This window comes from Stegostoma tigrinum, chromosome 8, assembly GCF_030684315.1.
Source record: "Stegostoma tigrinum isolate sSteTig4 chromosome 8, sSteTig4.hap1, whole genome shotgun sequence".
In the NCBI taxonomy this organism is placed as follows: domain Eukaryota; kingdom Metazoa; phylum Chordata; class Chondrichthyes; order Orectolobiformes; family Stegostomatidae; genus Stegostoma; species Stegostoma tigrinum.
This window is the reverse complement of record NC_081361.1, coordinates 43,086,479-43,112,269: the sequence shown is the minus strand read 5'-3', so window position 1 is coordinate 43,112,269 and position 25,791 is coordinate 43,086,479. Positions and strand designations below refer to the sequence as shown.

Sequence of the window (25,791 nt, the reverse complement as noted above, 5' to 3'; positions counted from 1 at the left end):
TTGTTATGGTTAATGACTTGCCTGGTTATCCAATACTTATGTTTGTACAGCTGATTGAATGTCAGATCTCGTTGTTGGATTGTTCTAATAGCAGCCTTAAAACAAATCCTTCTGGTTTTGTTTTTCTTGGTTAATTATTTCTGTTGCTTCTTTGTTCCTGTCTCCCTCGCTTTGGGGCATACTTGGCCACCAATCATTCTTTATCCCTTGACTTTCCTGAGCTCTTATCAGGGCTTTATATTCCCGGTGTTGGCTCCTCTTTCCTGAGAAATTGAACTTTTCATAAGTCATAATTCTCAATTCCACAAGTCCTTGAATGTTGTTAAAACAGATATTTAACTCCTACTTGGTCACACAAATAGTCCGCTTCCCATATATTCTGAAGGATAGACCCTGGTGTACATTGAGCACTTTGCATACTCCCTTCAAGGATCACTTGACAAAAGAGATCGAACACTAGATCAGCTTTGCTAGTTCAGTATTCTATAAACTATGGCAGTGACTGTTTGATGGCAAAGCTCTCTGCAAGTCAACTAAAGACTGTGCGGAGCAGTTGTTGTCACAACGCACGTACTGCAAAAAAACCTGAACAGTGTATCAGTAGCAATGAAGGCACCAGAGGATTTCCATCACCAGGGCCTTGGCCTCTTGACAGTGAGAAGACTGATACATTTTGATGTCTGCTGTACAGCATTAAAATAAAACTTGAACAAAAATTAAACAGCTTCAAGGGACTGAACACTCTAGATAATCAAAAAGAATTTCCCATTCTGGTCTTATCCCCCCAGCATTCCAGGAGAGCACATTATTTGCAAACAAGGTCAGAGCACTGACAAAACACTTTTGAAGTGAGGACAGTTTTTTAAAGTTGTATTTTGCTATTCCCTTGATACATAAATAAACTCGAGGGCTCCAATACAAGGACAAGAGAGATATGTGCCATAGTGCAGCAGAACTCAGGGCAAAGAACCTTGTATCTGCTTTTGAAAGGGCTGACAGAACACAGATTTGCTCTTATTTATCTTTGCGTCAATGACAGTGAGCTATTTTGTAATGTTCCGAAATGTACACTCCAACTATTACAAGGCCACATCAACATACAATACCATGTTTCATGGCTGTTTGCACGAGAAAGCAGAACTTTTAATACAGAGGCAAATAATTTCCAATGAATATTGAAAACACCTATAAAGCTGAAGCCTATTCTTGATTAAATTCAGTGCAGAGAAATGAGAGATGATGGATTTTGAAATGAAGAATGAGGAGAGACATTGTGTGTCATAATTTTTAAGACTTTGGCTGAACGTTTTAAGACTGAGATGTACTAGAAATTCCAGATATGGGAGCTGTCAGATTGTTAAACAATAACAGTTTGGATTGTTCCCTTTTGGAGGATGGAAAGCTAAGAGGAGATTTGATAAGAGGACATTTTGTAATGATTGAAGCGTCATTAATGGGACAGAACAGATTAGGGTGATCGACCAAATAACCTGGGGTAATGAGTAGGAAGTGTCTCCAGCTACAGCTAGTAACGTCCATGTTTTGGAGCTGGAGTGGTGGGTGGAATGACTAGAGTGTTTGCAAGGACGTAATCTTTCTGGATGGCGATACAGTGAGATGATTGTAGTCCGGGTAAGGAGTGGATGGAGTAAAAGCAATCTGGCAAGTTTGTGAAGGCATTCCCTGGGCCCATGTCCCTTTTGAACACTTGTTCTGTTTTGAATACTGCTGAGGAAGATTGTTTCACAAGGGAATACAGTCAATTGCACTAGGAGTTGCTGAGCTGCACAAGGTAAGGGAGGCAGGTTTCAAAGGGGAAAATGGATGTTCCTGCAGCCACATGTGTAACAGTAGGATGATGTGTTGCTTTCTTGGTGCCAAGACCAAGGCTGTCACTGAACTCCTGCAGAATATTCCAAAGGGGAAGGAAGAACAGCCAGAACTCATGGTCTGTATTGATATCAGTGACTTTGGCAAGAGTGGGATCAGGTCCTGTAAGCAGAGATGGAAGTGATCTCAGGTTTACAGCCATTGTCATATGCTAGTGACATCATTAATAAGAGAACAGACTTGATGAATAGTTGGCAGGATGGCATTAGGACGGAGTAATTTTATATTCTTGAGGCTTTGGACTGATTCTGGGCAAGATCAACAGATTGTGTGCCCCAGCAGGGCCAAGAGCCATATCCTTTCGGGGATCTGTTCACAAGGTCGGGAAGAGCTTGAACTTGAGTGCAAAGACACAAATTAGTGAAGCATGTAAATGCAAGAGAGGAAAAATGGAAGCCTAATGAAACAGAGATAAGCAGCAATTAGGGTCGTAGTCCAAGCAAAGAGAAAATGTCAAAAACCAGTCTAATGGTAAAATATTTCCTTGCGTACATTGCATTGAATAAGTTAGACAAACAGTACAACTAATTGCAAACAGTTATGGTGTGATACCAATTAGAGGCATGGTTGTGGGATGACCAAGGTTAGCAATTTAGTACCAAAGCATGTTCTATCTTTTAGGAGGGATAGGCAATGGACCTAGAGGTTAAGTAACTACCACTCCAACAATAGAGTGCTAATGAAGATAAATGGTATGTCGGTCTTTATTGCATGAACGTTTGATTACAAGGGCAAGGGTGTCTTACTGCAACTGCACTGGGCTTAATGAAGCTAGATGCGGATTATTATCTGCAGTCCTGGCCTCCTTTACACAAGAAAAGATGTACTTGTTGTTAGGCAAGTGCAGCAAAGATTTTTCAGACTGATTGCTGGGATGGTAGGTTTATTGTATGGGGCCAGGGTTTGGGTTGACTGGGCTGCTTTTTATTGCACTTCTAAAAGAATCCGAGGGGATGCCCTTCAAACAAAAGCTATTCTGGATTGATTGGATGCATGGATAATGTTTTCTCAGTGGGGGTATGGTCAACAATATGATTACAAATCTGTGATGGTTCCCACTCTGTGTATGTAGTAAGCATTTTAGACTGGAATTAGGACACATGCCTTCATCCACAGTGTATGAATTTATGGAATCTCCAGCATGAGAGGTTTGGGCAACTGGATGACTGAATATATTTGAGAGGAAATAAAATACCTGGAGTCTAAAAGTGTCGAGGGGTATATGAAGACCACAAAGTGAAGGATCAGTCATGATCACTTTGGTCGAGCAGGCTCAATGGATCAGTTGACATATTCCTCTTTTCTGTAATGTGATAATACTTTTTTTTAAACACAATAAATGGTTAAGGTTTGCTATGTAATTCCCACTGGGGTGGTCAATACAGATTTCAAAGGGAATTTGGTAAGTGGATGAAAGAATCAACCAAACTAACTTGATTTTCCTTCAAAAGAACCAGCACACCGACTTGATGGACTAAATGACACTTTCTGGTACTGTACTATTTGATTTAGAATGTCTGTCTGACTTTTGGGAGACACTTGATTGGGGTTGCATTGCCAGCAGTGGTGCATAATATATTGCATCCTCTCTACAATTGTTCAAAGACGTTCTTCAGTGTGGGGTGGCTCAGTGGTTAGCGCACAGCACCAGGGACTCTGGTTCGATTCCAGCCTTGGGTGACTACCTGTGTGGAGTTTACATGTCCTTTGTGTTTCTGTGGGTTTCCGCTGGGTACTCTGGTTTCCTCCCACAATCCAAAGTTGTGAAGGTTTAGGTGTATTAGCCATGCTGAATTGCACTGTAGTGTGCAGGCTGGATGAATTAACCATGGTAAATGTGGAGCTATGGGGGTAGGATGTTTGCTTCTCAGAGGATTGGTGTGTACTAAATGGGCCAAATGACCTCTATCTGCATTGTAGGGATCCTATGATTCTCAGGGCTAAAAAGATCAAAGGGTAGGGGAGAAAACAGGAGCAGGATACTGAGTTGGATGGTTAACCATGATCATATTGAATGATGGAACTCTCTCAAAGTGGTGAATGGGCCGTTCCTGTTCCTTCTTTCAATGTTTCTATTTGTATGTTGTAGCTGGAATTTCTTTGTACACTTCAGTTGGGAAATCATATGTGCTAATGTGGCTGAAGTTAAGAACTTGCCATACAGATATTGTAGGAGCAAACTCTATGGCTAATTTTTTGCTCAGGCTGAAGGTCCCAACCTATTGATCTTTATCAGCCCTGATTATGCTGATGCAGAAAAATTCTTCAGGCTGAGATCTAATTCTTAGTCAAGGTGTCAAATCTTATCTTAGCAGAAGTGAAACAAGCTATTTCTTTGCTACTTTGTGTGTTTAGTTATTCTTACAAGTAAGAAAATGGCTCTTTTAACCTGCTGGCATGATCTGTGATCTCTGGGTGAGACAAATTGGCCAAGAACAAGGAAAATCAAGAACTGTGAAGGAAACAAATGCCCTCGTGTCATGTACCTATTCATATAGTAATTATTTGCAATATTTTACGTGAAACTTGTTTTATTTATTTTATGTTGCAGAAACATTGCATTCAGGCTGCTTGCTTGCTTTTGAATGTTTCATTGAAATCCTAAGCTTTTGATTTTATCTTTCCTCTTAGGTGACATTCAGATACCACAGTTTTCCCACTATCTGTACTTTCTTTTTGCTCCTACGCTAATATATCGGGACAACTATCCCAGGTAAACGCAGTCTGATCATTATCAGAAAGATTTAATGAGTAATGGTTAGATCTTTTTTGAACTATTAATGTAAAGGTGAAGTCACTGTAGTATTACCACGGCAGAGAGCTGTGCTCACTAGGTGAGGAGAGACGTTAAGAGTCCTTTTAAGGCTAACCTTAGGTGGTGCAGGAACTGAACCCACGCTATTGACATCACTCGGCATTACAAATCGGCTGCCCATCCAGCTGCACTAGCTAACCCCCTGGGGACCAGGATGGTATGTTTACAATGCAGAGTTCTGTCAACAGCATGGATTTAATTACACCAGCAGTGGTTATCCTGAAGAACTACCCTTCTCAAACCCTTACCTTACCTGTTGTGTGGTGACCCTCAGGTTTAACTTGTCACCCAGATGTACCCCTCAAATGAGACAGTAGCCCTGTGGTCTGATAGGACAATGGAACATTAATATTGCCTGCGTAGTATAATTTGTAATCTGCTAAACCATTTGAAGTTCTGTTTTGGTTAGAATAGGAGTAAACCATTTACCTAAAAACCCTGTTGTGGCACTCTATTGGGACGTGACCCGATTGTGTCTCCACTCCACATCCTTACACTTGCTACATATTTCTTTAACACTCTTATAAATATTAAATTCGATATGTGAAATTGCATGTGTCTTCAGCCTGTTTGAAGAACTAAGTTCCTGATTTTGTTTCTGAAATGCACTGTTGTAATTTTAAGATGTTCTCTTGTTCTGGATTCCCTGCACAAGCTTGATTCCAAACTAGTGACCAGACCCTGTCAATATATTTTAAGAAGGTAGCCTAGACCATAACTTTTTTTCTTACTTTAAACGTAGATGCGAAGTACTGTGTTCCAGATGCCATGCAACTGATCAGAATACTCAACGTTAAGCAAAACACTTTACTTAAACAGTGTATTTAAAATACAAACAAAAGAAAGAGGAGTTTAGGATAAGTTAACTATTGGAAAACTTAACTGAATAATAGAGTGCCTTTTACTAATTAGCTGCTGCCATAAACATGCACATTGGCAAAAAGACAAATTCAGACACAGATTCTCACATGCAGTTTCCCAATCCAAGAATGGGGAAAAAAAAATTGAAAATTCAGTGCCAAGCAGCTAGGAGCCATTCACTGAAGCTTCCAACTCTCTTGACACCCCAAAGACTTCTGATTTACATTTATAGGTTTCAATTTTAAAGAAAATCTAGAAAGCCTGGTCTGAGAGCTGGCCACACCCAGGCTACCGCTTCTGTTCCAAATTGTGTAAAGAACCCCAAGGCCCCTCAAATTGTTTACTTTCTTAGAGACTGGTCATTATCTCTGTCTTGCAACATCTCTCTTCTTAAAACAAAAATAGGCCAAAATAACCTGGCCAAGTGACAGCGTCGTCACAATAGGCTTGTGGTGTAAAATCTGTACTTAAAGATTTGTAGACCTCAAAGATTTACTCTACAATAGTCTAGCTTCATTGTAGTTTTACACGCAAACCATGTCACTTTGCTTGGTGAAGCCTGATCCTGTCCTCACCTGTTGTTTGTTTTGATGCAATGGAATACAGGTGTAGGCACTGTTCCTAGTCTGTGTCCTGCAGAGAGGAAGCTGGGGCTGGCTTAAATATTGATGAGCCATTGCAAAAAGTGTTTTTGGGTCTGTTTTAAATCATGACTTGAGTCGGAATAACTGCTGGAACTATGAATTTGTTTTCAATAGAGCTCGGTTTCTCTGAATTTGAACAAAAATTTGCTATTGAAATAAACAAGCTATTTATTATGATATTTGTTGGATTTTGTTTTAATACAGGAATCCTACAATTAGGTGGAGCTATGTTGCTACAAAATTTGCTCAGGTAAAGTTTTTCTAAAACCAAGTAATTTCTGACCAGCTGGGTGATATTTCTGTAATAGAACGGGACTTCGTTGATCTACTGCAATAGAAGTCTGGTGGCAGTTAGAATTTGGCAGATATTTGGACATCTCCAATTTACCCTCAGAATCATAGATTTTTACAGTACACAAGGAGACTATTTGACACATGCCTGCAACAACCCCTGAAAGAGCAACCCAGATGGCCCTAATTTCTACCCCTATCTCAATACCCCTCTAAACTTCTTCAAACATATATCCAGCTCTCTTTTTTGAAACCTGCCATGGAATCCATATCCACCACACTCCCAGGCAATGCCATCCAGATCCTAACAATTGAATAAAGAAGTTCTTGCTGACAATCATGAAATTGTAACCCCTAGTTACTGACATACAAACTCAAAGAGAATATCCTTTACCCTGTCAAAATTGTTCATTAATTTTGAGCACCTGAATAAGGTCACCCGTTAATCTGCTCTGCTGTAAGGGGAATAGCCCAATTTGTTTCATCTTTCCATGCATCTAAAATCCTTCTACTAGAGTTAATAACCCAGAAATGTGAATGCAGGTGAAAATATTGTGCAAGTAATATAATTTGATTTGGAATTTTTGTGGGTTTCAATGATAAATTGTTTGTTAGAATAGATTGGTGTGTTGTGTTTCGTAACAAGGCACTCTCATGTGGATTCATTTGTCAAGCAGATTGTACGTACTGAGAGGATGGGTCACACTGGGCAGAGAGGTGTTTCAGTGCCTTTGGTTATGAAAGCTCATGTAGCAAACAGTAACAAAGAGTAAGGCCAGGAATGTGTTTCATAGATAGGAACTGCGGATGCTGGAGAATCTGAGATAACAAGATGTAGAGCTGGATGAACACACCAGGCTAAGCAGCATCAGAGGAGCAGGAAGGCTGACGTTTCAGCTCTGGATCCTTCTTTAGAAATGGGGGAGGGGCATGGGGTTCTGAAACAAATGGGGAGAAGGGAGACGTGGATAGAAGATGGATAAAGGAGAAGAGAGAGGTGGAGAGGAGACAGATAGGTCAAAGAGGCAGGGATGGAGCCAGTGGAGGTGGCTAGTTAGGGAGGTGATAGGTCAGACAGGTCAAGGGGATAAGATGAGGTTAGTAAGTAGGACGTGGGGCTGGTGCAGCTTGAGGTGGGAGGAAGAACAAGTTAGGGCTGCGGGGATGAACTGGGCTAGTTTTGGGATGCGGTAGGGGGAGGGGAGATTTTGAAGCTTGTGAAGTCCACATTGATACCATTGGGCTGCAGGGTTCCCAAGCGGAATATGAGTTGCTGTTCCTGCAACCTTCGGGTGACATCGTTGTGGCACTGCAGGAGGCCAAGGATGGGCATGTCGCCTGAGGTATAGGAGGGGAAGTTGAAATGGGTCACATCTAGGATGTGCAGTTGTTCAGTGTGCAAACCAAGAGTAGGTGTTCCGCAAAGCGGTCCCCAAGCCTCCGCTTGGTTTCCCCAATGTAGAGTAGGCCACAACGGGAATAGTGGATGCAGTCTACCATATTGGCAGATGTGCAGGTGAACTTCTTGATGTGGAAAGTCATCTTGGGGCCTGGGATGGGGGTGCGGGGGAAGGTGTAGCACTTCCTGTGGTTGCAGGGGAAAATGGCAGGTGGGGGTGGGTGGGGAGGAGTGTGGAGCAGTCAAGAGAGTCACGGAGAGATTGGTCCCTCTGGAAAGCAGATTAGGGCAGGGAGGGAAAATTTGTCTTTGGTGGTGGGGTCAGATTGCAGATGGCGGAAGTGTCACAGGATGATGTTTTGGATCCAGAGGGTGATATGTGAGGATTAGGGGATTCTGTTTTGGTTGTTCATACGGGGAGGAGGTGTGATGGATGAGTTGCGGGAGACAGTCAAGGGTGTTCTCGACCACTGTGGAGGGGGAGTTGCGGTCCTTGAAAAACGAAGACATCTGAGATGTACGGAAGTGGAATGCCTCATCCTGGGAGCAGATGTGGGGGAGGCATTTTTGCAGGAAGGTGGGTGGGAGGTAGTGTGTTCTAGGTAGCTGTGGGAGTCAGTGGGCTTGAAATGGGATGCATTTTTCCTGCAAAAATGCCATCCCCTTTTCCGAATTCCTTCACTTCCACTGCATCTGCCCCTACACCTCACCCCATCCCACCTCACACCCATCCCAGGCCCCAAGAAGACTTTCCACATCAAGCGAAAGTTTGCCTGCACATCTGCTCATATGGTATACTGCATCCGCTGTTTCCGTTGTGACCTCCTCTACTTAAGGGAAATCAAGCGGAGCTTGGGGACCGCTTTGCAGTACACTTACATGTTGGTTTGCACTAAACAACTGCACCTCCCAGTTGCTAACCATTTCAACTCCCCCCTCCCATTCCTGAGGTGACTTGTCCATCCTGGGCCTCCTGCAGTGCCACAATGATGCCACCCAAAGGTTGCAGGAACAGCACCTCCTATTCTGCTTAGGAACCTTGCAGCCCAATGGTATCAATGTGGACTTCACAAGCTTCAAAACCCCCACCCACTGCATCCCAAAACCAGCTCAGCTCATCCCCACCTCCCTAACTGTCTTTACCCCCACCTCTCCGCTCCCCAATTTCTGAAGAAGAGTCTAGACCCAAAATATCAGCCATCCTGCTTCTCTGCTGCTGTGTTCATCCAGCTCTGCACCTTGTTATCCCCTAGGCCAGGAATGTGTTTTACTTAGCAAATCATGATATCGTGAACTTAATATTATCATTCTGCAGGCAGACTTCTTGTTTTTGTTGCTCCTTTTTTGGGACTCAAGACGAGTGGAGCATTCATTACCCCCGCACATTCTCCTTCGTGTCACTGAGAAACCTTATGTTTTCATTAACTAAAATATCTGGGCTAGCTTTAGGTATTAGCAATAATGCATCTGGTGAGAAGCCTCAGTATCAGACTTGAACTCCTATATAAATGTTTTTGTGGCCCTGGAGGATGTTAATGCTCTGGAATTCTTTCTAAAAAAAAACTGAGTTGTTTCCATGTGATGGCTAACATTTGCTTTTTCACCTGTGACTTCTCCCACCCTTAAAAATGAACCTACCCTTGGCATAAAGCAAGATGCTAGTAACTGGTAGAAATATGAAATGGCAAATGAAACTGCCGGAAATAATCAAGCTCTAGCAGATTCTGTGGAGGAACAAACAGAATTAACATTCCAGGTTGTGACCATCAAAGCATTTCTCTTTCTGGATCTTGCTGTGCGGGGTGAGCTGTTGTATGTCTCTTGAACTGTTTCTGTTTTTTTTTGTAATTTTGTGTGCAGCTTTGTGATGCATCTAGGCGAAGTGGCAAGATGATAAAAATGCAAATCTGCTACCTTTTGAATTGAAATTTTCAGCGCAGTATTGACTCTGATATGACATGGACACATCTGGCTCATTAATGTGCCTCTTTCTTGTGTGACAAGTGTAGAGAGTTTTTTTTATTCCTGACCTCTAAGAATCAGTGCCATACAGTTTGGGAACAGACCCTTGATCCAACTCGTCCACAGTGGCCAGACATCGCAATCTGACCTGACCAATCCCAATCAGTTCTGAGGAAGGGTCTCTGGACCCGAAACATTAACGCTGGTTTCTCCTTCACAGGCCTGAGCTTTTCCAGCAACTTTGTTTTTGTTCCCAATCTGACCTCTTCTGGTTTCCCAGCATTTGGCCAGTATCCCATCACCAAGTCACCCTTTATTTACACGTACGTTGTACTTGACATTTGGTCCAGCTTCCTCAGCCAGCTTTGAGTGAACAGAACCTCTGACACTTGTGTTCATATCTGTCAGTCAGGGCACCTCGATTGGCACTGTTAACCTGATCCAATCAGGGAATTCCTATCCAGAGGTCCATCTGGTTGACCTCATTGCAATTGCAACTGTCCCTGTAAACCTTTCCTGTTCACATACCAGTCAGGATACCTTTTAAATCTTGTGATTTTAACCAGTTCCACTGTTTCCCCTGGCAGCTTGTTCCATACGTGTGCCAATATCTTTGTCAAAAAGTTACCTCTTGGGTTATTTTAAAATCTTTCCCCTCTCTCCATACACCTATGCCTTTGAGTTTTGAACTCCCAGACCTTGGCTATTCATCCTGTCCATGCCCCTCATGATGTTATAAATCTCTATAAGGTCACCCCTTTGCTTGTGCTCAAGGAAAAAAACGACCCAGCCTATCAAGCCAATATAATAAAATGTGAGGCTGGATGAACACAGCAGGCCAAGCAGCATCTCAGGAGCACAAAAGCTATCAAGCCTCTCCCTTTAACTCAACCGATCCAGTACTGGCAATATCCTTGCCAATCTTTTCTGACCCCTTTCAATTGCAGTATGCTGCCTCACAATACCAAGGTCCCGGCTTTGATTCCAGCTTCGGGTGACTGTGTTGAGTTTGTGCATTCTTCCCATGTCTGCGTGTGCTAAATCTCACTGTGCAAAGATGTGCAGGTTAGGTGGATCAGCTTTGCCAAACTGCGCATAGTGTTCAGAGATGTGTGTATTAGGTGGATCAACCACAGGCACTGCTTAGTTACAGATTTAGGGTTGGGGAGAGGGTCTGGATGGGATGCTGTTTGGACAGTCTGTGTGGAACTGATGGGCTCCTTCTGCACTGTAGGGATTCGGTGATTCAAAGATGGACATGGAAGCTAGGGAACTTGGGTAAATAAATCGTGAAGTCTTGGAAAGTTCATAACGTAGAGATGGTGGTGGTGCTGGTGGTCTTAAAATGCATAAAGGTAGAGAAATCCAGAGACCTGATCAGGTATACCCCAGAACTTTATGGAAAGCTGGAGAATAGATTGATTGGGCCCCTTGCTGAAATATTTGTATTGACGGCCATGAGTAAGGTGCCAGAAAACTGTAGGGTGGCTAATGTGGTACCATTGTAGAAAGGCTATGAGGAAAACCCAGGGAACTAGAGACCAGTGAGCCGAATGTCAGTAGTGGGTATGTTGATGGAAGGGATCCTGAGGGACAGGATTTACATCCACTTGGAAAGGCGAGGAATGATTATGGATAGTCAGCATGGCTTTTAGTGTGAGATTGTGTATCAACTTGATTTGAGTTTTGTTTTTGAGGAGGTGACAGATGTTTGAAAGCAGAGCAGTAGATGTTATCCATATGGACTTCAGTAAAGTGTTCAACAAGTTACGTGTGGTAGATTGCTTAGCAAGGTTAGATCACGTGGAATTCTGAAGAAATTAGCCAATTGGATACCAAATTAGCTTGAAAGGAGGAAACTGAGCATGGTGATAGGTTGCTTTTCTAGACTAGACACCTGTAAGCGGTGATATGTCACAAGGACTGGTGCTGGGTCTGCTGTTGTATTTTTGTCAGCTGTATAAATGATTTGGATGTAACTACAGGAGGTATGGTTAGTAAATTTGCAGATGATATGAAAATAGAAGATTATCTCAGCATATAACAAGACCTTGATCAAATGGGCCAATGGACAGAGGACTAGAAGATGGAGTTTAATTTGGATTAAAGTGAGATTTTTGTATTTTGGTAAGGCAAAACAGGGCATGACTTATAATATTAGTGGTAGGGCCTTGGGGAGACTGCTGCTGAACAAAGAAACTCAGAGATGCATGTGTGTCGTTCCTTCAAAGTGAAGTCACAGGTAGACCAAGTGGTGAAGGTAGCATTTGATACACTTGTCTTCATTGGCCAGAACAGTTGAGTATAGGAGTTGGAACATCATGTTGCCCTTGTACAGGACATCATTGAGGCCGCTTTTAGAAAGCTATACAATTCTGCTCACCCTCCTACAAGTCTGTAGTTCCCTGGATTTTCCCTACAGCCTCTTTACAATGCAGTCTATTCTGGGGAATACCTGATCAGGTCTCTGTTTCAGCAAGGGCCCTGCAATCTATTTTGGGGAATACCTGATCAGGTCTCTGGATTTATCTACCTTTTTATGCATTTTAAGACCTCCAGGGCCACCACCACCACTATAATGTGAACTCTTTCCAAGACTTTGCAATTTATTTATCCAAGTTCCCTAGCTTCCATGTCCATCTGACACAAAGTAATTTAGTATCTCACCCATCTGTAGTTCCATGCATAAATGGCCACGTTGTTCTTTTAATTTGTTATTTTGGTTTTTCAGGTTCTGGGCTGTCTGTTTTATGCCTACTACATCTTTGTACGACTCTGTATTCCGTTGTTCCGAAATATCAGCAAGGAGCCATTTAGCTTGAAAGTCCTCGTTCTTTGCATCTTCAACTCCATCTTGCCAGGTATGAATCATCCTTACACACTGAAAGTCAAACATCAGCATAATGTAGGAAGTGATTTTTCAGCATGATACAACAAGTACATCATTAAACAAAATCAAATCGGGGCACTGATGCAGTAATGTGTTTTAACCACACAAGCAAACCAAACCTACTTTTAAAATTTTTGAGCCAGGCATGATAATATGTGGACTAAGCTGTCAATTGGGAAGCATCTTTCACCTGGTACTGTACCTGTTCAATTACCCTACTGCAGGTTGATTAAGGTGGTACTGATATCTATTTTAGAGTACATAATTTCGTATATGTTGAGTACTTGTGTGAAAGTTTAAGTGAGTCATTTCTGAGCCTTGCCTTGAATTTAAGAGTCTAGCGGAGATTTTGAGCATATCACTTTACAGAATGAGTCTCGTGCAGATATTTGAACAGTATTTTCATTGCCTGGAAAGGGTTGCTTTTTGCAACTCATTTGCCTGGTATTAATCACCTTTTATTTATTTTTTTTGTTTTCTTTAGCTTGGCTGCTTGTGAAGTTTAGGGATTGCTGTTGAGAGTAAAACATGAAATGGCAAAAGATTTATTATTAAGTTTCTTTTTGTTCAATACAACAAGGCTAATTTTTGGAACTGTCCTAAACCTATTTATTTATTTATTGATTGTTTGTGTTTCAGGTGTGTTGGTACTATTCCTGGCTTTCTTTGCATTCCTGCACTGCTGGCTCAATGCCTTTGCGGAAATGCTGCAATTTGCAGACAGGATGTTTTACAAGGTATCCTTTTAGATTAACTTTGTACAAATCCACCATATTTTGTTGAACTGCAGTTTTCATCACTTCTATCAAATGTTGCTTTTCTGGAGAGAATATCAGTGTAATTTAAGTGCCCCTTCATTCACAATACTATTAAGCTTCAATAGATGAGCACTGTTGAGCTTCTGGAGTGCAGCACAACAGAGCATGATGCAGTTTAATCACTTCTCATGGTTACTAAGTTTGTGCATGATACCAAGAGCGATGGTATAGTGACCAATGAAGAAGGTTATTTAAGATTATAAAAGATCTTGATCAGTTGGGTCAGTGGGGTGAAGAATGGCAAATAAGTTTAATTTCGATCAATGTGAGGTATTATATTTTGATAAAGCAAAGACAAGACTTAAACAATTAAAAGTAGGCCCTAATGCAATGTGGTATAGTGGAGAGACCTAGGGTTTCAGGTACATAATTCTTTTGAAGTTTGCATCCTATATAGACAGGGTGGTTAAGAAGTCATTTAACATACTTTCCTTCAATGCTCACTCCTTTTATAGGAGTTGGAACATAATATTGAGGTTATACAGGACATTGAGGCCTCTTATGGAATACTATGTTCTGTTTTGGTCTCCCTGTTTTATAAAGGATATTATTAAGCTGGGGAGGATTCAGTGAGAGACATCAGAAATGGAGTGTTTGAGTTATAAGGAGAGGCTCGATAAGCTGACTTTTTTCATTGAAGCATAACTGGTTGAAAGGTGACCTGAATAGAGGTTTATGAAATAATGAAGGATATCGATAGTGAATGACAGGTGTCTTTTCCCCATGATGGGGGATTTCAAGACTAGGGGACACATTTTCAAGGTGAGAGGAGAAGGATTTTAAGAAAGACATGAGGCATTCTTATTTTTTACGTGGTAGTTTGTGTGTGGAATGAATTTCCAGAGGAAATGGTGGATGTGGCTGCAGTTACAGCATTTAAAAGACATTTGGAGAAGTACGTGAATAGGAAAAGATTGGATGGTTACAGACTAAACACAGGCAGGTGGGCCTAGTCTGGTTTTGAAATTTATTGTCGACTTGGACTGGTTGGACCAAAGGGTCTGTTCCCGTGCTGTATGACTTTTTTAAAATATCTGTTAGCATTTCTATATCCATCTCTCCATGCTTTACACAGGCATTTTCCATTTGGTGATGTTAACCAAGGTTGATGTCTACAGATGATGCCAACATTTTTTTTGTGATACCTGTGTTTAGCAACTAGTACTAGAAAATCTGTTTATTTTTAAAACTGGCGACTCTTGCTTCTTTCTGCCTTTAGTAATAAATAAAAACGCGTGCCAAACCAACTCTGATCACAATATGGCATTCTCCAGAAGCTGGCACAAAAATATTAATGGTAGAATCTGAGAAAAGGAGCAGTAATAGGCCAATTTGAGCTCGCTGGCTGTTAAATATGATTCTGGCTGAATACTCAATATTCTTTTCCACTTTGTCTTGATAAAATTGGTCCCTTCAGCCCTAAGAACTATATCCAGCACCTTCCTGAAAACATGTCACTGTTTTGGCCTCAACCACTTTGTGGCCGAGAATTCCTCAGATTCACTTTTCTGGTGGAAAAATTTCTCCTGAACTCAGTAACTTCTCCTGAGCTTCCTGCAAGTGATAAAGGTGCTAGAAAGGATGAACTTTTCTATGAGCATTTTATGTAGTATATAGTTAATACATTGTTGGGATACAGGTTCTGATTTCTGTTTTCCAGCTTTTTTTGGGATGGGAATTTAGTGGTGCTGTTGAGTGAAGACTAGCAAGGTGATGGGAGGGAGGCTAAATTAGGATGTAGACTTTCAGGGTGGACTGATCCCCATAACCAAACACTTCTTTCTGGATAATTATTTCATGTTGTGTTAAATGCATCTATGCAGAATATTTGTTTGCAAGCTGTTTCCAAACACAAACTGGGAAAATTGTTTACCATGAAAAATGTATCTCTAAATTTGTTAATTTGCAGCATCTTGGTGAATTTGCTGACTGAATTCAATTCAGCAAGGATTAATGCATGTGGAATTTTCCTTCATGCTACCAAATTTGAAATTTCCTCATTAATTTCCGTTCAGGACTGGTGGAATTCCACATCATTCGCAAATTACTACCGAACCTGGAATGTAGTGGTCCATGACTGGCTGTACTATTATGCATATAAGGATTTTCTCTGGGTGAGAAGCTATTTTTAATCATTGGATTTATGAGAACATGTCCGTCAAGAATTGGGGGGCAGGGGGGGGGAGGGGGGGAAGAAACAAATTGCACTACTACTTCTTTGATTTTTTTTTTAACAATTGCTGGCCCTAAACAGTGAAGCTTTCAAAAATATCATTTCAATGTTGCCTGTTCAGGCAGCCTCTGTTCTGTGGTTTGACATCCTCCGAATCATGATTGGTTTAGAATCATTGAATCCTTTTTATAGCCTTACTGGCGTGGAAGCAGGCCACTTGGAATCCGTACCAACCCTCTTAAGACATCCCATGCAGACACCCCCTACCTCCTATCCCAACCCCTGTCCCGTTCCCCCCACAGTTACAACGTTTTAAAATATAGGCGGGGGGACTAGTTTGGCTTGGGATCATGTTTGGCATGGACTGTTTGGACCAAAGGGTCTGTTTCTGTGCTGAATGACTGATTGATTGTACGGATAATGACCATCGCTTCCCAAGAACCCTTCACTGAATAAAATAGCCAAACTGAAGAATACTGTGGTTATTGACATGTTGGTTATTGACATGTTGGTTATTGACATGTTGGTTATTGACATGTTGGTTATTGACATGTTGGTTATTGACATGTTGGTTATTGACATGTTGGTTATTGAATTGGACTCAATTTATAAGTAGTGAAAATGTGCATTAACACCTGATCTTGTAAAACAGTCAAGTTCAGCTGAGTTAATTGAGTTACAAGAATTAAAACGTCAGGAACAATTTAAAAATTTTGATGGTATTTCAAGCCTTTTCAAATATATACACACAATTTCAAAATGTATCTTCTAGTTTAAAATTTGTACACTGAAAGTAGCAGACCTGGCATCGATTGGAAAGTGAGTGACAGAGTTGTTAACTCTTCCATGTTATCCTACATTATTGAGTGATGTAGTAAAATGGCATAGATTGCAATAGTGACTCGAATTATCCAACGGCATGAAATGATTTAATACTGAAATTAATTCGAATTTTTGGTTAGTGACAAGCCTTTGATAGACTAAACAGACAGTCCCCTGAATTGTCTGTGAATTACACCAGCTGACAGGGTTAATTACCGTCCTTATTAGCTTGTTCATGCGCAACTCTTGAAACTTGAATTTTTCAAATCCCTAACTTAACCCTGTTGAATTTTATCTATTTACAGTTGTTCACTCACCGGTTTAGGGCTGCTGCTATGTTGTCAGTCTTCACAGTGTCTGCAGTAGTCCATGAGTATGTACTGGCAATTTGCTTTGGGTTCTTCTATCCAGTCCTCTTCTGTCTGTTCATGTGCTTTGGAAGTAAGTAGTTTTATGATTTCTCCACCCCCCCCCCCCCCCCCCCCTCACATTTTGGTTTATGAGCCTACTGTTCAGTCATTCTAAGTCCTGATTATTTATCATTGGGTTAAACGTACTGAGGAATATAGTACAGTAGTCTATGAACTTAAGTTTATTCCAGTTTTTTTAAAACTCTGTCCTTGGTCAATGTCCAAGCTTAATAAACACAACAAAACTTTTGGTGTCAGTGAAAATGTGACGCATTATCAAAATCTAAGAAGTTCAATTGTGCTATCCCAATTTTGCAAATTTTCTTATTCATAGTATATGGACATTGGTGGCTAGACCAGCCTTAATTATCATCCCTAATTGTCTTGATGGTGAACTGCTGTCTTGAACTTCTGCAGCACTGAGGGTAAATCCACACTGTTGTTTGGGTAAAAAATCCTGGATTTTTCCTCCTGTGACACAAATGGAGCAATTATATATTTCAAAGCCAGGAAGGTGAGTGGCTTGGAGAATTTGTAGGAGGTGATGTTTCTCTGAATCTGTTGTTCTTTTATGCTTCAAATAGAAATGATTGTGTAAACACAAGTCTTTTGATAGACTAAACAGGCAGTCCCCTGGATTGCCAGTGAGTTATACTGGCCAACAGAGTTAATGGCCCTCCTGGGAGATGCTTTCAAAGGAGCTTTGGTGAATTTCTGTGCCTTTTTGTACAGGCTGCTACTAATCATCAGTGATAAAGGGAGTGACTGTTTGAGGATGCCAGTCGACTGGGCCATTTTGTTCTGGATGATGTCAAGCTTCTTGACTTTCGTTGGAGCTAGTCTCATCCAGTCAAGTGAGGTTCCTTACACATCTGACTTGTTCTTGTAAGTGGTGAGCAGGCCTTAGGGAGTCAGAGTTATTTGCTGCAGAATACCTAGCCTCCGGCCTGCTTTTGTAACCACTATATTTAAATGGCTGTTCCAATTCCTTTTCTGGTCTCTGGTAAGCCCCCAGGATGACGGTGGTAGGGGGGTTGTGGGATTCAGTAATGATAGTAACTTTCCACAAGTGATAGTTAGATTGTGTCTTATCAGAGATGGTATTTTTCTGGTGTGAATGTTATTCGTTATTTGTCACTTGTCAGCCCAACCCTGAATGTTATGCAGATCTTATTGCGTTTGAACGTGAACTGCTTTGGTATCTGAAGTCTTGAATGCTGCTGAACATGGTACAATCATTGAACATTCCTACTTCTGACCTCACGATTGCGACAGTCATTGAGGTAACTGAAGAAAGCTAGGCTGAAGGCGTGACACTGAAGAAGTCATGAAGACATGCCCTGGAGCTGTGTTGACTGACCTCCAACAACCAGAGCTATCTTCCAATGTGTTAGGTGTGACTGAAGCCAGCAGTGTTTTCCTCCTGGTTTCCCACTGATAGCAGTTTTGCTGGGGCTTCTTGATGCCACACCCTTCAAATGTGGCCTTGATTTTAGAGACGGTCTCACCTCAGCTCTGGAATTCAGCTCGTCTGTCCACATTTGAACCACGGCTGTAATAAGGTCAGGAGGTGAGCGGCCCTGGTAGAACCCAAACTGGGCATCAGTGAGCATGTTATTGCTGAGCAAGTGCTGCTTAATGGAACTGTTGATGATACCTTCCATCACTTTACTGATTGAGAGTAGACTGATGAGCAGTAATTGGCCAAGTTGGATTTGTCCCTTTCTTTTATATGTACAGAACACACCAGGGAAGCTTTCCATGTTGGAGCAAATTGCTGCAGATGTTGGAATCTGTACTGAAAATAACAAGCACATCACAGCAGATCAGACAGCTTCCATGAAGAGAGAGCAAGCTTACATTTTGAGTCTCTACTCTTTGTCAGAGCTGAAATGATGTGTGGAGGAGGCAGCAGTTATGGCATAGTTGCTGGGGCTGTGGGTGGAGTGTAGAGTGCTGGTGGAGAAAAGATGTTGATAGTTCAGGTTAAGAAATCTGTATGTGAGAATGGCAGACCAATGGTGTTACCTGCTAGGCCTGAGGGGACAGACAGTTCCACTGGGGAGGGGAGAAAGGACATGATAAGCTAAAAGGGAAGAAATGGTTTACAATTTGAAGGTGTTGAGTTTAATGTTAAGCCCAAAAAGCTGGTCTGAAGATGAGATATTGTTCCTCCAGTTGTGCTGTGAATCACTGGAACATTGCAGCATGATGAGAACTGACATTGGCATGCAAGCTGGAGACTGTTAAAATAACTGGCTACAGGAAGTTTGGGGTTATCACCTAAAAATAGCGTTTGGTTTCTCCAAAGTAGAATATATTGGTGCAATAAATACAGTACACAAGATTGGAGGCTGTAAAGCTGAAATGCTGCTTCACATGTAAAGACTTTACAGTGAGCAGGGAGGAGGTGAAAGGGGTAGGTGTTGTAACGTTCTATGGTTACACAAGAAGGTGCCATTGGAGTGGGAAGAGACGGTGGTGTGTGGCGTGTGTGATGGTGTTGGTAGTTGTGGAATGAACTAGTGTGTCCCAGAGGGAATGATCCCTGTGAAGTACAGACAACAGAATGAGGAGATGATGTGTTCGCTGACATTCTGAAATGGCAGAGAATGATTTTTTGAATGCAAAGGCTGGTGGGATGAAAAGAGAAGATAAGGGAAACCTGATCATGCTATTGTGAGTGACGGGAAGGGGCAAGGGCAGAAGCATATGTGATAAGTTGGATGTGGTTGAGAGCTCTGTCAACAACTGTGGGGGGGGGGGGAAACCACAGTGGAAAAAGCAAGCCATGTCAGCACTGGTGCTTTTGGAATGTGGCATCATCTGAATAGATGCAACGTAGCTGAAGGAATAGTGAGAATGAAATGGAATCTTTTCAGGATGTGGGATGAGACAAGCTATGGTGGAGGTAGCTATGGGAGTCTGTGGCTTTGCAGTGAATGGCAGTGGACAGTTTATTCCCCAAAATGGAGACAGAGGTCAAAGAAAGGAAGGGAAGGGAAGCGTCAGAAATGGACGATTTGAAAGTTTTATAGGGGGATGTAAATTGGAGGCAAAATGAATGAAGTTTTCATGGTCTTTGCAGGAACGTGGAACAGCACCAAAGCAGTCGTTGATGTACCGAGAAGAGGTATGGGAGGAGGCCAGTGTAGGACTGGAACAAGGATTGTTCCACATACCCCATAAAGAGGCAGGCATAACTAGGACCCATGCGGGTGCCTGTAGCCACTCCTTTTGACTTGGCAGAAGTGAGGTGAATTAAAGGAGAAATTGCTCAACAAGAGAACAAGTTCAGCCAGGTGAAGGAGAGTGGTGGTGGTGGTGGATGGGCATTGCTCAGGCCTCTGAGGAAGAAGCTGAGAGCTCTCTGTCCTTGACGTGCTGCAGTGTTCCAGTGAATCACAGCGCAAACTGGAGGAACAACATCTCATCTTCAGACTAGGCACTTGCCAGCCTTCCGGACTTAATTTGAAGGTGTTGAACTCCATATTGTGAACCATTTCTTCCCTGTCTACTAGCATGTTACCTTGTCCTCTCTTCCCCTTTCCCCCATCCCTTTGGGACTGTCTGTCCTTTCAAATCTGGCAGGAGATGCACCATTGTTTTGCCATTCTCGCATTCCAGTTATTTTATCTAACTATCAACACCTTTTCTCCTCCAGCACCCTACACCCACTACATACACCACCAACCCCACCCCTCCATCTATAGCATAAATGCTGTCTCCTCCACACTTCATTTCTGCTCTAATGAAGAGTCACCCAGATTTGCAACATTAGGTTGCCCTCTCTCCATGAAAACTTTTCTGTGTTGGGTAGATGCTAGTGTTGTAGCTGTACTTCGCTGGTGTGTGGAAACTTCTGGAATACAAGTCTGTGGTACTATTGCTGGAATGTTGTCAGGCCTCATGGCTTTAAGTATCTATTTCTTGATTTCATGTGGAGTGAATTGAATTTGCTGAAGACTGGGGATCATTGGAGAAGACAGATGGTTCACCTGTTTGGCACTTCTGGCTGAAGATAGTAACAAGTGCTTCAATCTTTTGTACATATATGCTGGGTTCCCCCACCATTTGAGGCTGGGGATAATTGTGGACGCTGCTCCTCCAGGAACTTTTTAATTGTCGAAGCATTCTCAATGATTTCTATGCAGAAGCAAACACAGGTTATGGTGGTGGTATTCTGTGTGGGTAGCTAATGGCTTGCATTTAATAGTCAGTAATTACTATATTGAAGTTTTGAAGTTCCTGCCAAATGTTAATGGATATCTCTTGTTGTTAGTGGCATTCAATTTCGTGCTGCATGATCGCCGGAAAGGTCCTGTCTGGAACGTGGTGATGTGGACATCGTTGTTTCTGGGCCAGGGCATGCTGGTTTGTCTATATTCGCAAGAGTGGTATGCCCAGCAGCACTGTCCCCTTACTAATGTAAGTCTGTGTGTGAAAATGAACTGGATAGGCTTTTTCCAACATATACAAATATTTCATAAACGTACTGAAGATGCAAGAGTGTGGGTTGCAGTTTGACTAGTTTTTGCAAACAAAGGAAGCAAAAAAATCAGATTTTTAGCAAATGGCCGTACTTTTAGAGTGCTTGCTAGATTCAACCATAATGTTGATAAGCTTTACTGGAATCTCTTATTGTTACAACCGCATTAATATTCTCCAACTGCTGTTTTATTTTGAAAACAAATTGTATTTCATCTTTTCAGCCCTCTTTCTTGGACTTGTTGAAGCCACGTTCCTGGACCTGTCGCTTGCACTCATAATGGATGTGATCTGTGGGACATTTTGGTCTGAATGCAGCTGCACCTTTCATCAACCAAATGAATGTTTCTCCTACACCAGATAGTGCCTGCTTCCTGAACTGTCTTAAATTTTGGTCATCAAGCTGGATGTTCTCCCAAGAATCCTAATCACAGGACAAATGCCAATATAGTGCTATACATACTGTGTTAAGCAACCACCATCTGCATCACAGATGGGAGGGATGCTCAAAGTTAAGTGACTGGAGGGGAAGGTGTTTTAGATCTTTTAATTCACATTGATTCTTTCTTTCTTATCACACTTTCTTCATTCCTTTACAAAATCCCCTATAGAAACTGAGGATAAATTAGACTTGACTATCAAGTTGTAATGCCTTAGTGTTGCATATGCACACAAAGCAGTTGTCAAGTGTATTATTTTCTTGTTTCACATGAAAATGCACATGCATAGGAGGATGACCATTTTAGTTTAGCATTGTAATATGGCACCATGAAGGTGCTAAGAGGTAGATTAAAGGCCAGCATTCCACCCCCTCCAGGTATTCCAAACCTGCGAAGTTCCTTATCTCAGACAATTTTGGAAGGCATTTATGAACTTTCCATTGACAAGGAAATTGTTTGGTAAGTTGCTTCGATGGTGTCCACCTTTCAGCGTACCCCAAAGTACTAGTCTCAAAAAATGGCAAAAGTAATTGTGGCTGGAACTGATCTTGGGTTTAAGAAGTTGTCAAACTTGATCGAACTTGAAATGTTAGTTGTTTATTTGGCTATATCAAAAAAAAACTTGAAAAGAAGATATCACTATTGAACAATGTAGAATTTTTTGAATAGGTCTTTGGATTTTGCATGTTTTTTTTAATGTGATTTCCGTGTCTTCCTGAAGACACTCACCCGAATTTCTGTGGATGTCTTTAATTTTCTGGTACCTCCCTGAAAAATCTTGGTCTGGATACTCAAGACTACTCGCAGAACCTTGACCTGTGTTTCTGCTCTTGACAGTGCAATCAGTTACGGTACCCTCATGGCCAGTCCAACTGAGATAAACTGACCAATCACACTGGGAATGGAAGCAGGGTTCTTGATCTCTGCACATTTAGATATTGCATTTACTGATTCAGTCTGTAATTCTAACAAGAATAATTGACCAATATCAGAACAGTGCTGTTGACATTCTGGATGGTTCACTACTTCACTGGCCACCTGTTGGACAAGCATTCTATCTGATTTTGTCATAGGATTGATTATGCTCTGGAATGTTTTCTGTGGTAGTGCCCTACAATAATTCACCTGATGTTTCTGCACTAGGAGGCCTTGATCTAGCTTAATCATAACTAGAGTAATTGAGGTTTTCAAAATGAAATTACTAAAACTAAGCTTTGTACTTGGATTCATGGTTAGAGTTGGGATTCAGAATTGAAAATCTTCGAGGTTTGATCATTTTTAAAATTTTGTCTCATTTGTTACTCTAGTTGAAATAATATAAGAACATGCTTGCCTGTTCCTGTTCTAATATAGTAAAGGTACCAAAGTACCTATTTCGAGGGGCAAGACTGCATCTTGGCATTTAAGTTAAGGTGTCAGTGTCTTGAATATTTGGATTTGAACTATGAATCCACTAACTACAAAAATGTTAATCAAGACTGCTTATTAGAAGTGACATTTCATATACTTACTGTATTACATTTTCTGGATTTAGTCTGAATTTCAAAATCTTGGATTGGAAGCCTAAAAATTGAAATGGATGATAAGTAAAGTCTAAACACGTTTTGTTGTGTCTTCACACTCCATTCCAAAGCATGTTAACATTTTGGTGGTTAGGAGGCTTTAGGTGCAGAGAGTAGCAGTGTGAAGTCCATAAGAAGGCTTTGATTATTGAGGTCTGTAAGAATTCCAAAATTATTTCTCCTAAAAACTGTAATTCATACCTACCACTGGTCGGATACTTTATTTTGGGCCTGGAACTACGTATGGCTTTGTTCCACTGCACAACTTCCTACTTGATACACCTATCTTCTATTACTCAACTAGAAAAGGATGAGGAGTAGAGAAGAAAAGCACCTGACTTGCCAGCTCACCCAAATACATCTTGTTTGTTGTTAACCAGTCCTTGTCAATGTTTTTGGTAAACAAAATAACCCTTGTCTGCCCCCTTTCTTGACCAAAGGTGGCTTTATTTCACATGATTTCTATGGGAAAATTAAAGGGACTCGAAAGCAATATTTACTGTATAAGTTTGTGGGGAGAAACTTTTTTTCATCTGAATTTTATTCTCCTGATTGGTGTGAAGTCTGTTTGAGTGCAAAGCCAAAAGCAATGGGTGGAGGTAGACGGACCTTCTATTTAATTTTTTTTAATTACTAGAAATCCTCAGTTGAGTTTTGTAATGCATTTGCACATTTCTTTTGATTCTGCATTGAAAAATCCTCTGTGCCAATTTTTTTTCTGTGTACACTAACATAGATTATGAACTTTACTGGTTATTTCTTGAAAAACGTACAATTATAACTTAGCCAAGCTGAAATTGTTCAGGTTTTCTTGCTCTGTGAAACGTTCACATTTTTACCTGCAAAGGGATGATGAATAGATTCCAGGCTGGTGCTTGGAATTCTAGTAACTGCTTCTGGTAAATCATTGTTTTTGCAACATGTGTCAAAACATAGATTACGGGTGTGCACTTGTTGTTCATTGTGTACAGAATTACTTCACATTGAAAGGCATTTCAGTGGAAAGGTAATATTGGTTGTTCAAGACCATAATTGAGCATGTTGGTGATGATTTTCTTCCCTAAAGTTCCATATTCAAAAATAATTTATTCCATTTCTCAAATCAAATCTGGGATTTTTGTTGCGAGAAGCAACCTTTATCTGAATAGTCGCACATGTAATCTTAGTGTTGACTGATTTTTATCTCTTTCGCCAACCAGCAACCACCCTTCCACTTCAGAACCTTCCTTCACGTGCTATGTTTATTCCTCTACAAGACCAACAATGTTCTGAAAGAACTATATTTGATTTGAGAAATGCCATTAAAGGTATCTAGAAGGGGAACAGTGTTTTGAAGAACAGTATGTACTCCTTTATATTCAGAATTAAAACACAGAAATGATTGCATTTTATATCACAGTTTGTTGATCCAAAGATGTATTATAAATGAGTGCATGTTATTTTTGGAATATCTGTTTTGAAGGATGATTGTGTCCAAGAATGGGATCTTGTGAAATATTTTGTTGCAAATAAATGTATGAGTAATTGGTACTGAATCGACATCCAGTTTTTAAGTGGGCTTTCTTGGGGATTTGACTGATGTCAAAATGATCATTGCTTGGAGCACATTTGCTCATTGTTTAAACAAAATTCCTGATTAATTGGGGGAAAGAAGAAGGGTTTGCTCAATGTACTGATCTTCCAACCCATTTGAAATATTGTAAGCTCATTCAGTGAGTAATATGTCTATATTTTTGTTTTGAGCAGAAATTATTTCAAATTCATGTCTACAACAAGCTAGTTGATTACATTAGGCCGTGTCATATGGATATCACAAATTGTATTGAAGGATTCTATCCTGCCATTTAGGCATGTATTTTGTGCAGAAAAAATAAATATATCTAAACGTCTGACTTCCGATTGCACAGTACAGAAAGAAAGTCTTCCAACATCAGATATGGCACTAATTTCTGTACCATAAAATGTTTGGTTCTGTTTGTCATTTTAAAAACTCATCTTTCATTGAAAGATGGCTCCCGTTTCCCTTTTGGGCAGTGTAAAGCACAGTTCTTTACCTAGCTGGGAACGACTTATAAAGATGTTGCCTAACTATTATTTGGATGCTATTTGTGAAGAGTTGGAAATTTGCACTCTGTCCTAAAGCCTTTCTGACCATTTACAAAATGTTACTGGACCACACAAGAAGATTGAGATACACGTGACTGCTGGCATCTTGCACTTGTTTTACTTCAAGAAAGCAATAATTTTGATCCATTTGTAAGAAGATGATGCACTCCAATTTGGCATTGTTGAGGCACAGTTTTCTTTCGCATGGACCCTGCAGTTG

General features: G+C 41.0%; 1 protein-coding gene across 3 annotated transcripts in view; it reads left to right on the top strand.

The window, feature by feature from the left end:
- The window catches only part of soat1 (sterol O-acyltransferase 1), a 62,603-nt gene extending 37,610 nt beyond the window's left edge, over positions 1-24,993 (top strand). For all 3 annotated transcript variants that reach the window (XM_048539924.2, XM_048539926.2, XM_048539925.2), the window contains exons 9-16: positions 4,522-4,603; positions 6,415-6,460; positions 12,594-12,723; positions 13,392-13,489; positions 15,586-15,684; positions 16,871-17,006; positions 21,258-21,403; positions 21,688-24,993. In XM_048539924.2, the coding sequence (XP_048395881.1) occupies positions 4,522-4,603; positions 6,415-6,460; positions 12,594-12,723; positions 13,392-13,489; positions 15,586-15,684; positions 16,871-17,006; positions 21,258-21,403; positions 21,688-21,744 (794 nt within the window). In that variant the 3' untranslated portion in view covers positions 21,745-24,993. The remainder of the gene's footprint in view (positions 1-4,521; positions 4,604-6,414; positions 6,461-12,593; positions 12,724-13,391; positions 13,490-15,585; positions 15,685-16,870; positions 17,007-21,257; positions 21,404-21,687) is intronic.
- The last annotated feature ends 798 nt before the right edge of the window (positions 24,994-25,791 follow it).